Here is a 12,308-nt window from a genome sequence, read left to right as displayed (position 1 = left end):
TTAAGATTAACGTTAATGAAATTACTAGTCTTCTTCACTAGATGTCACCCTCTTTTTTGCCTTGCGAAATGTTACCAAGGAGCAAGAGGCGAGTCTGTCATTCTTTCATTCAGTGCTTGAAATCGACATTGATGCCACCTTCACATAAAAAAGTAAGAGGTATGGAAGCATTTTAGATTTCGCAAGCAAGACGACAACGATAGTGTTGTGGCTTTTAATTTCTTTTATTAATTACGCACTTGTAAACTTATGTTCACTGTTCTTTTTTATTAATATAGTATTTGTATTAAATCTATATTCATTGAGTTTAATCGAGAATCGAGTATAAAAAACGACCCGAGAACCCGAATCAAAAATTTAATCGAGAATCTAAATCGAATCAATTTGATAGCTTGTGAATCGAAATTGATTCGATCTGGAACATCTGAATCGATACCCAGCCCTAACTTTTTCCAAATTGGATAAATGAGGCAACATTTCAGCTCTTAATACTGTGTATAGTTTTTAATAATACCATGGTTCAACCAAGGTTAAATAAAAATTAAATAATTATTCACAACAAAAACATAATTAGTAATAAAAATAAAATAGTAAAGTAATTTCACTGCATAAACAGATCAAGCTTGAGTTTTGTTACCAACAAAGCCAGCTCCATGGCTTTGTATGATCTACTTTAAACCTTGGGTGTAGCTTGTATCTTAGAATTTTTTTAGTATGTGCTGTTTCCTGCCAGTCTGTAATATGACCTATAAATTGGATCGTGACTTTAAAAAACCTCAAACTACGCTGGTACATTTAGTTAGAGTAAGTGTAAGATGTAAACAGGAAACTATGCTAAAAAAAATTAAATTGCAAGCTTGAACATTGATTGCCTGTGTAAGCACCACAGCCCAATGTTTCAGGGCATATGTGCTTATTGGCGGGATTGCTGCTTGCATTAGGAAACGTATTTGAGATTCAGCGCACACGACAGCTCATGATGGATTCTGCTGATGAACCTGATTCATTCTGTCGAGTTCATTTAATTTTTGCGTCCTTTTTCTAAGCAGTGAGAAGAAACAGTGACTAAATGCAACTGGTTTATAAATTTAAACTTCTCTTTCTCTAGACAACACTTCTATCATTTTTTTCTTTATTAGACTGCCTGATGATCTCATCTAATGGTTGTCAGACGAAGTGTTTGATATGAAAAGAAATGAGTTTTGGACGATGAGTTTCAGTTGCTATGAATACAGATTTGGGTCTGGCTTAAAATTAGTCATGTTTTGGCTTCTCTTAAGAGAAAGGTCTCTTACTTAATTGGAGGTTATTAACAATTTATATTTTCTGTTCAGGGTACCATTTGTGTGCCTTTAATAAAGATAAAGCACCTGTTCTGCGCCAAAGAGCTTTTTAACCACATTTTACTCCCAGTCTTTCTGCGGTCGATCATTTATTCAGTTTCCATCACCCCATTCAGAGCATTAATAGACCTTCACCTCCGTTTTTTCTGAACGCTTTCTGTTTTTTGTATTGGCTCACGTACTGCACTGTTTTCAAGTGTTGATGGATCACTGAGCGCACTGTAATGTGAAACACTCCTTCTGGGTTCAGTAGAAAATGTTTGCTTCCTAATTTCTCATTCATGACCTTTTTCTTAGACACAAGGCTTTAGAGTTAGAGTTTTTTATTATCAGAGCGGAAATGTTGGCTATCTTCACCAAGAGTGGCTGTAAAGTATAGCATTACAAAGGTTTTCTCATTTTGCCCCATTGTTATTGTCTTCTCACTGCACCTGTGTCCTTCGTTCACTCAATCCTATAGAAAAAAAAGATTTTATGTTTTATTTATATATTTTTCCAGAGAATAGCAAACCAAAAAAGTTTCTTTGTACAATTCAGTATAAATTAATATTTCATAATGATTATTATATTGTTTCGTTATCATTCACGAACTGATTCTCCTGGTAAAATTGTGTGTTTTGAAGTAAAGCCCCACTTGTAGTGCAGTAAAGTTTGTAAATTTGAAGGAGGATCTCATTTTTGCATTAAAATATCTAAAAATCACAGCGTTATAGTACTTAAAGCTCACATAACATACGCTGTTTCTGCTTATCTCATGTTAATCTTGAGTACCTACAGAGTAGTATTACATATATCCGTCTTAAGTTCTATCAGCTTTACCGATTTTTTCCTAAAAAGCGTGCGCTATTCTGGTTAAAGTGCCCATATAAGGACTTCCACTGTACTTCCTGCACTGAAATTCCACATAAAAAATAAAGCAAGGTTGTTACATATGAATCTTTCATGTTCGAATAAACTTTCTTTCATGTTCGTACAAACCCTGCGAAGTGCATTTGGCACAGCAATACTCCATCAAACGTCCAACTGCTTTTTTTTGACACTTTGCCTATTAGCATGAGGAATCCAACTCTTAAAGAGTGTTAAAAAGCATATTATTTCCGAATTTGAGCTGGCACATTCAACACTGTATCAAAAGTAATTCTTTAAAAATTGTCGATGGGTTAATGGCCTTAACTTCTCAAATCTCTTTCTACATCTTTAATTGAATTGTGGATCTTGCTGAAGTAAATATAAATGTGGCTGTTCTTCAAAACCCCTAATTCTTACTTTTCCCATATCATTTTGTGTAATGGACATGAATTGCGTTGAATGAATCAGCTTGTTAAATTATCAATATCGTCATAGTTTTTAGTGAGAAAACTGATATACTTATATTGAAGATGGGACCCTAGGCAAATATAGTGACCACGAATATTATATGGGGGTGGGCTTTTTTACCTGAACCAGTAGAAACCATTTGTTCAATGTTCCAGTAACTACGCATAACCTTAGCAACCACATAACATTTCAACAATCCACAACACCGTAACAGGCAAACACAACTCACATTTACAAGTATTTTCAATAATTTAATAGCAGATTTCCATGTTTAACTTCAAATCAAAAAAGTTTTAAACCGTTTTAAAGCTTTTATCAGGAGTATTTTACATAGTCATTGTTATTATTACCTGTTATTTGACCTTCGTCTGGTAATTTTTTTGGCTCATAAAATGTAGCTGTCCACATGAGTTCTCAGTTTTTTGATATGTTGGAACCTAGTAATATATTGTGTGTACTGTTTATGTGTTTTATTTAGATTTTTTAAATTTTTATACAATTACTTATGTCAGACAGATTTTAGTATAGATTTGTATTTAATCTTTGTATTTTGGTATTGCATGTGTTATTTTTTATGATTTAATTAAAATAAATTAATTGTTTTTATCAACTCGCTAAGCCCCTGCAATTCCCCTGCCAACCACAAGGGGTTTGCGAACCACAGTTTGTAAAACCCTGCCATAGAAAAACCATTTTTGATTCCCCAAAATTCTTTCAGTTTAAGAACAATTTCTTTCTGATCTAAGTATAGTCTAAGGAACTTTCTTGTGTAACAGGAAGGTTCTAATACTGTAAAGGGTTCTTTAAGGAATCAAATTCTGACAAAGCACCTCTATGGACCTTTATTTTAAAAATTGTACATGATCTAATGAATCATAAAATCGATCTGTTCACTTTATTTATGGCTTAATATCTGTTTGGTTAAATACTTTTGTTGTTTAAATGTATGTGATTTATAACTCTTCCATTTTATACCTTTTGCATCTGCTGCTCTAATTGTATAATAAGTTTGTGTTGTTTCATACACACACTGTTCTGAAAACCTCGACTCGCCCACAGTAGTTTTATAAAATATTCATAGAGTTAGTGAAGTAAATGTATACCACAGCATGCTTTTGGAAAACAACAGCAGATCAATTTAAAAGAGAGCCGCCAGAAGCAAATCCATCAATGTTTCTGACATTTCTTCTGTTTTAATCCAAGTTGCAGTTCATCACAAAGCTTTACATTATTTAACTTATCTAAGGAAAAAGTTGAATTTTTGATCTCTTCGTGTTTTTGCTTTTTCTCCCCCATGAGAACATTTTTGATGAAAGATGTTTGCAGTGAAATCTATCTTTATTATTTTTCCTGGGAGTCTTTTGTTTTCCGGTGATGATTTTTTTCCCATTCTATTTCTTTCATTTCTAATCACATTCTCCCTCTTTCAGGCTCAGTGTGTGTTTTTGTGTATATGGGATTTTCTGTCACCGAATACGGTATTCCCATTACAAAGCTGCCAGAGGGATCCAGCTTTATGAAGAAGCAGTCCCTTTCATGATTTTACATTGTGTATGTTTGAGAAAGAGAACCTTTGGGTTACATTACCTTTGGGTCCTACATTAGTTTAATGTATTTAAGCTTTTCCATTCTATACCTCTGGTGAATAATAAATGGCTTAAACCAGCCTGAGGTTTTCTGGTTTAAACTGGTGTTACTGCTCTTCAAGCATACCTGTTAAGCTTTTTTTTTTTTTTAAATCCCAATCAAAACAAACCTATAGAGTGCAGGCTATAGTACTTTGAAAGTATCATTATGTTCTACATACTGTACAAGCGAGGCTGATGATGGAAGAGCATTGCAGATAACACAGCAGATCTGTTCAAACCATTTTTTTTTAGCTGCTGTTACGCGCTGGTCTTGTCAAGTCTGATATGATTTGGGCCGGTTTGAACAGGTCTGCTGTGTTAAGGCATCTGCAATGCTCTTCTATCACCAGCTTCGGTTCTCATCACAGCACTGTCAGACCAAGATGGGCTCTTCAAAACACCAACTGTTATAAAAGCATCTCACTCCTCTACAGTCTGTTCCTTCCCCAGCGGCTGACTATCTTCCTCACGCATGCACATACACAATGCCTTTGATGTTTCTTTATCCCTTCCTACAAAAGTCTAAGACATGCCCTCGCTCGCCTCCTCCGCCTGCTCTTTTCAGTGGTTCTCCAGCAGTGGTGAAAGGATTTCAGTCTTAAGGGGTCTCACTGAATTTGAGCTGCGGGGTCAGAGCGGTATTTCTCTTTAACTGTGAAAGGTTGCAAGCTCGAGGCTTGCAAGACTGACTTTTCTTTTTTAATAAACCAATTATAAGAGAGATGTACTGATTGTTGTGTATTTGGTTGGACTTAGTTTTGTGACAAAACCCTTAGACAGTAAGCGGAGATCGGCGTTCCAAACATTGGCGGCCTGTGTCTCCTTTATCTGCTGTGTGCGAAGGATAATATTTAAAAATAACTACTTTGCAAAATGTCCTCTTAAATCATATTATGCTCATTTAATATTCTGCAGCAGCTACTAGGGCCAGATTTTATTTTAAACAGACATTTATTAAGTGATACAGTAAGTTTAAAGCAGGCGTTTTAGCTTTTAGCTGAGAATAAAGGTCAGTTGTTATTTCATATCAGTTTATAAGTCACTGTGTGCCACATGTAGCTGTTGCCATCAGAGAAAACTTGTCTTTACTTATATCTACTGCCAGCAGGCTCACAGAGGCTGACACGTATGCCCAGCAATGCTAAAAGATTAGAGTTGAAGTCTCCAAGGCCCTGGGGTTTTTCGCTGAGCCACGAGGAGAGAGATAAAATTAGCCCTCGGGATAGAGAATAAGAAACTTTTAGGTGGGAGGAAACGGAAACGCTTACAGGAAGAGATTTGCTTTCTGGGATATGAACAGAATGAGATAAAATACGGCTTGCAGAACCAAGGTTCCTGTAGTTCACCTGATGACCAGAACTGTAGCCTTACCAAGGTCATGGGTTTATTAAGAGATAACCATTTATTGTAAAAAAGATGGACGTATTGTCCGTGACGTCACCCATAGGTTTCTGAAGATCGTTTTTGACACCAATAGTAGGCGTTGTCTGCCGTCGCCATCTTAGTCCATGTTACTATGCATCACTCGCGGATATTTTATAAAAATGGGTAAAGAGGCAGAACGTGAGTGAAGCTGAGGTGGCTGAAACCACGCCTGCCTAGCTTGACTCAAGTGACAGCAGTGGCTGTCCAACCATCACTCAAGTGGCCACGCCCTTAAAGGATAAGTCAAGTTTCTAAAAAAATCCAGATAAATGTCATCCAAAATGTTGATGTCTTTCTTTGTTCAGTCGAGGAGAAATTATGTTTTTGAGGAAAACATTCCAGGATTTTTCTCATTTTAATGGACTTTAATGGACCCCAACACTTAACAGTTTTAATGCATCTTAAAATTGCAGTTTCATAGGACTCTAAACGATCCCAAACAAGGCATAAGGGTCTTATCTAGCGAAACGATTGTTATTTTCTCATCTTCCTCACATAATATGTCATCACGTCAAGAAGTCACGGATGATGTATGTGAAGCTACGCCCCAGTGTTTACAAGTGTGGAGAAAGAGGACCGTTCCGACGTTGTTGTATGTCAAATGATACTAATTAATATCTTTGTGTCAGTTTATTGTTTAAAATGGTCCGCAAATGTGCGTTTCATATATGTAACACGTGACCTTTCCACCTCATTACGCAATTATGTGAGGTCGCGCTGGCACGTCACAGGACCGGAGGAAGATGAGAAGTTGTGGTTTAAAGGTGCATATTTTTATTTTTATTGCCAAAAATGACAATCGTTTTTCTAGAAAAGACTATTATGCCTCGTTTGGGATCATTTAGAGCCCTCTAAAACTGCAATTTTAAACTGCATTAAACTGTTAAGTGTTGGGGTCCATTAAAGTCCATTAAAATGAAAAAAATCCTGGAATGTTTTCCTCAAAAAACATAATTTCTTCCCGACTGAACAAAGAAAGCCATAACATTTTGGATGACATGGTGGTGAGTAAATTATATAGATTTTTTTAAAGAAAATGAACTAATCCTTTAATTATGCAGAACTTTAAGGCTTAATATAATTTATAATAATTAACTTACTATAAAATAATTTAAACTAAATGAAACCTGGGATCTTGATTCAATATTTCAGTTGTTTCTCATAGACAGCAAAGATTTAGTGAAGAGCAAATGTAGACTAAGATATTTTCTTTAAGAAACAGACCTTAGTAACCTCAAATCTCCTTTTATTATAAGTGAATAATGTCTTTAATTTTTACGCTTTGAAATTTTAATGGTGGTGAGTAAATTAAGTCTTTTTTTTTCTTTTTTTGTGTGAACTTTTTTTATTGATGAAAGAAATAAAATCAGATGAGAAACGACGAGGGTTTTATACGTGAGGGAGAAAGAGCAAGGAAAAGGAGGAATTAAAGATTTATCTCATATACCATGACAATTTTATTTCTTGCTCCTCTTCCCCTTTGTGTTTCTAATGCCTTACAATTTAACCTCAGGCGTAACCTCAGCGCCTCAGCTTGTTCACAGGCTGGACATGATGTCTTAGGAGACCCTGTTCAGAAGTTTGATTTCATTTTTGGTGAATTATTTATCAAGGGTCGCCAGCCAGACTCCCATAGAAAGTCTCTGTCGAGTGTGGGGAAAAACATATAGTTTTGTAAAAGAGACGGTTTGTGAATTCTGCTCGGTTTGCACAAAAGTAAATTGCCGGGTTTTATGCATCGCTAAATGAGTTGACTTTGCGACAGCCTACACACATTATATCCGTTTCTGCAGCATACATTTAAGCTTTGTGGTCCGTGATGTTTGTAATAATGTTGTATACCCACTGGATACATTTACTTAAATTTTATGGATAATAATCAGGGTGACATCTGAGATTGGAGACGCTACAGCCGTGTTAATGAATAAAAGGAGTGCAAATTACGACTCCAAACTACAAATCCCTTCATAATAGTCACTTTAGAGAGGCCATACTGCAAATTGCATTTTGAAAACGCAGGTATTTTACCTGTGATTTTGAAATTATTTACATATTTTATTTGTTTTTAGTGATGATACAGAACTTAAAAATGTTTAAATTAAATTAGCACCACACTCTTAAAAATAAAGGGGTTCAAAAACAAAATATATATTAGTATGTATTTTAAATGTGGCTAATAATAATTAGGGCTGAGCCGATACCACTTTTTCATATCTGATATCGATGGCGATACCAGAACCTTGAGTATCTGTCGATACCGATCTAGTACAATTTCTATCGCCCTTTTAATCAATTAAGCTGCAAATAACAAATTTAGTTTGTTGTACAAAAAGCTTAACAGAGCTACTGAACTTTAACTTTTTGCTGTGCATCAAATGACAAATTCAAGAGACTTTATGCAATACTGCTGCTTCATTTTTATTTAAATGTATCAAACAGACTAGTAGCAACATTTTTAGTTAGTCAGCACAAAAATTCAAAATGAAATTTAATGTGTAACTTTGGACAATTTAAAGTGAAGCTTTGTGCAAATTCATGTTGCTCAGCAAGTCGTGCTTTACCCCAAGTTGTCATGAGAAGGTCTGTGTTGGTATTGGATCGAATTGTACTCCCCGACTTCTACAAAAGTCGATCCGGCCATTTTTTGCCAATATCGGACTAATATTGATACAGAATATCGTATCAGCCCACCCCTAATAATAATAATAATAGGGCTGTCAAAAGATTAATCGCGATTAATCGCATCCAACATAAAAGTTTGTGTTTACATAGCATATGTGTGTGTACTGTGTATAAATATTATGTATATATAAATACACACACATTCATGTATATATTTAAGAAATATTTGCATTTAAATACTGTATATACATTTCTATAATTTATATTATATATAAATATAAATATTTTATATATAAATATAACAATTTTTTCTTAAATATATACATGATTGGGTGTGTTTTTATATATAAATAATAATTAAACACAGTACACACACATATGTTATGTAAACACAAACTTTTATTTTGGATGCGATTAATCTTTTGACAGCCCTAAAATAACACCACTTATGGTTCAGCATAGCACAATATAGTTTTACATTGGTGCTATACAGGTACCATAAAGTGGTTCCATATGATTTTGAGCCAGTGAACCTCTTTTGTGCTATTAAGCACCATTTTTATACATATCTGTACTCTTTATAAGGGTCGATTAATAACACATTGGTATGCCTCTATTTCATATTCTGAGGTTGTTCAAGCTGAGCTCACCGTCTCTGTGAGATGTAATGAAGCGTGAACATGTTCAGGTTAATAAGCTCTGCATGAATCCCACTAATATGACACAATGAAACCTACTCAGAAGAGGTGGGGTGTATACATGTGGAGGCAGTTTGTGCATACAGTACAGCACATCCAGTCATTTATATGATAAAACAAGCCCACAATACACTAGTGCAATGGCCCACATATGAAAAAATTGCTGGGTTGTTTGTTTCAACCCATGGTTGGGCAAAATCTAGACAAACCCAGCTGCTGGGTTAAGTAAATTAACTTATATTTTGCATTTGGGTTGCTGAAATGTTGTAGCATATTTGGCTGTGGCTTTAGTTCTCACCGTTCCAAACGTCATTGAAACCAGCTGAGCCACATTCAAGTCAGCAGTGCTAAAGCTGTTTTTGCCCTAGTTGACCTCCACCTGATCTCAGATCAATGAAATCAGGTGCCAGCTGAAGTACAGCTTATACTTTCACTGTGTACCCACACATTATCCAATCTGACATCTGTGGGAAAGGACAGTGTCTGCCTTTATGCATTATTGTGATGTTAATGTGGAGAGCAGAAATTCGAAGCCCTACGTTTGCAACACTTTTCTTATTCTTTTAATCTAAATATTGGCTCCTTATTAACATACAGAAAAGTTGGTCAGAAGTCTTTGAATGGAACAAACTCATTTATTCTGTATGAGAATGTTTGTGTTTGTTGGCATTTGTTGGGTTGATGTGTACCACGTATACACTCGGGTGTGAGATTTCTCGTGAGTCTGTATCTTTAACCCTCAGCACAGGTTTCTAATTTATGACTTTAGCATGTCATACAGTTCTGTGTTATCTTTTATCAAATCCCTTGCCTCATGATTTCACATTCTATGCTTCCCTGCCGTGCTATACATCGCTGCAAAATTTTCTATTCTTGTTTTCTGTTTTTTGTAGAAATGGCGATGAACAGCATCCTTAACCCCGATGACATCAAAAAGGCCGTTGATGCATTTAAAGGTGATCGTGACATCACATTCAGCACCACTCATGCACTTTCCTCCATATACAGTATATTTAGAGGAAACAATTTTTAATTTTACTTTATATTTGCTTTTTTCAAGTATGATAAGTATGAAAGCTGCTAAACACCAACTCCGTCAAAAATGAGATAATGACATTGACTGAATGCTCTCAGCATATAAAATATGTTTATCAGATACATTCACTGAAAAATCCTGAACTCAGAAATACCATTTTGTTGTCAGAATCTGTTACAGTAAATGCTATGTATTTTTTCCACAAAGCCCTCTATGTAGAAAAATTGATCCTGATTTTAATGGTCGAGCTACAAGAGTTTATTTTGACGGTTAAAAGAGGTTTACTGAATATATTAGGATATTGACTGAATTTTTGAGCCTTTTATTCAGAGACGACAGTAAAAAGTGACTGAAAAGAGATAGGGTGGGATTGTAAAACGACCGTGGATCATTTTTTAACTTGTGTCCCTTTGAATTCTGACTTTCATCATTTGTAATGTTTCTAGTATAATCCTTAGTGATTTTGCATCTAAAGAAAAATGTCTTGTCTAAAGAAGTGGATTAAGAGGTGTTTGCCTCAAAAAAACATGCATGCACTTAGATGGTTTTGCAGCGAAAGACAGTCAAATTTGTTAAATACTAATGAATTTAGTATATTGGTATAGTTGCAGGGTTTTGCAACGAGGGTTTTGCATTTGAGCTCTTTAAATATTAATTTGTTAAACAAATTTGCCCCACAATCATCCTAGTAATATGGAAATATAAAGTAATATTACTGCATTTTATTTGCCCTGTACTCTGCACAAAGACAATATAGTTGAATCTAATCTACGTTCTATCTATAGAGATTAAAGATCACATTATTATGTAATTACAGTTTACAAGTCTCAATGTTTATTTGTGTATGGATCATCTCCTAGCCGCTGACTCATTCAACCATAAGAGGTTTTTTGATATGGTGGGACTGAAGGGCAAGTCAGCTGATGATGTGAAGAAGGTTTTCCATGTCCTGGACGCAGACAACAGCGGTTTCATAGAGGAAGAAGAACTCAAGTAAGACTTAGAGGATAAGATTGTTTTCAATATAGTCAACAAAGCTATCTGGACCATAGGCATGTAGATGTATTAATATTGGATATGATTCTTTTGTCATACTGCATTATTTACAACATCAACTTGAACCATATTACTGTATAGTCAACATCTCGGCTCACTGTTTCCTCGGTTCAGGTTTGTTCTGAAGGGTTTTGCGACAGACGGTAGAGATTTGACTGATAAAGAGACCAAAGCATTCCTGCAGGCTGCGGATAAAGATGGAGATGGAAAGATTGGAGCAGAAGGTAAAACTAGACCAATATTCCTTAACAAAACAGATAGTTTTTTGTAAAAAAAAAAATTATAATCTTTCTTTCTGTTTCAGAGTTTGCCGCTTTGGTTCGTGAATAACTAACGCTGACCTTTGGCCTGTTCATACCTCATGACCCTTCAACCTTGACCTAATCACACCCCCGATGCATAGACACTCCCGCACAGTATTTATTTTCCTTTTTTACAAGTGAATATTCCTGCTAGTGTATGGATCAAGAGACCTTGAACAGGGCAAAGCCACATGCCTGCTATGTAGATATTATAGAAGAGAAAAATGCTTTCCTATGCCGTTAACTCATTAATGGTCTTTATGTGTTGATCTGCCTTTAGTGTCTCGTATTGTTCTCGATTTCTGTCTCCTCCGGCACCGGGTACCGAAACCCTTTCCATCCTTCTAAACAAACCAAAAGAGGTCAAGCTGTGAAAGACAACAAAATAAAGAAACAAAATGTCTGAGCCGTTTCAGCTCGTAGTGAATCTGTTTCTGTCCTTTTCTTGTTTTCTTGGCCAGATATTCTGTACGCCTGACACATCGCATAAAGTATTTCAGATGAGAGATATATTCAGGAAACACTGCTGATGAGCATAAGAAAAGCTACATTAAAACTTGCATTAGCACTAGTTAGTTACAATACTTTTCTAAATTAAGATCATACAGACAGACAGTTGTATATTGAAGCTATTTAAAGGTAGGGTTGACATGTTAGCAAGCTAGCATTTAAAACCACAAGATCCCACCCTCCCTTCAAAGCGCTCTTGTTTTTAAGATCGTCTTTTTGTGTCCCTTTCTTATGCCATGATTTGTCAGTTAAGGAGGATTGTAAGGAGGCCGCTGTTTCCCTTTCATTCTCACTTGGTCTGCATGGCATAATGAAACATGCAGGGTTGCCAGATCCACATAACAAAACCAGCCAAATCATCCTAATACCAA

At 35.6% G+C, this 12,308-nt stretch overlaps 1 protein-coding gene across 1 annotated transcript in view; it reads left to right on the top strand.

Moving 5' to 3' along the window:
* Nucleotides 1-11,839, top strand: part of pvalb6 (parvalbumin 6) — a 37,106-nt gene extending 25,267 nt beyond the window's left edge. The window contains exons 2-5 of the mRNA XM_065252810.2: nucleotides 9,927-9,989; nucleotides 10,930-11,062; nucleotides 11,240-11,349; nucleotides 11,430-11,839. Coding sequence (XP_065108882.1) covers nucleotides 9,929-9,989; nucleotides 10,930-11,062; nucleotides 11,240-11,349; nucleotides 11,430-11,455 — 330 coding nt within the window. The 5' untranslated portion in view covers nucleotides 9,927-9,928 and the 3' untranslated portion in view covers nucleotides 11,456-11,839. The remainder of the gene's footprint in view (nucleotides 1-9,926; nucleotides 9,990-10,929; nucleotides 11,063-11,239; nucleotides 11,350-11,429) is intronic.
* The last annotated feature ends 469 nt before the right edge of the window (nucleotides 11,840-12,308 follow it).

The sequence above is a fragment of the Paramisgurnus dabryanus genome, chromosome 3 (assembly GCF_030506205.2).
Source record: "Paramisgurnus dabryanus chromosome 3, PD_genome_1.1, whole genome shotgun sequence".
NCBI lineage: Eukaryota > Metazoa > Chordata > Actinopteri > Cypriniformes > Cobitidae > Paramisgurnus > Paramisgurnus dabryanus.
The sequence above is the reverse complement of the archived record's forward strand: the minus strand, read 5'-3'. Positions and strand labels throughout refer to the sequence as shown.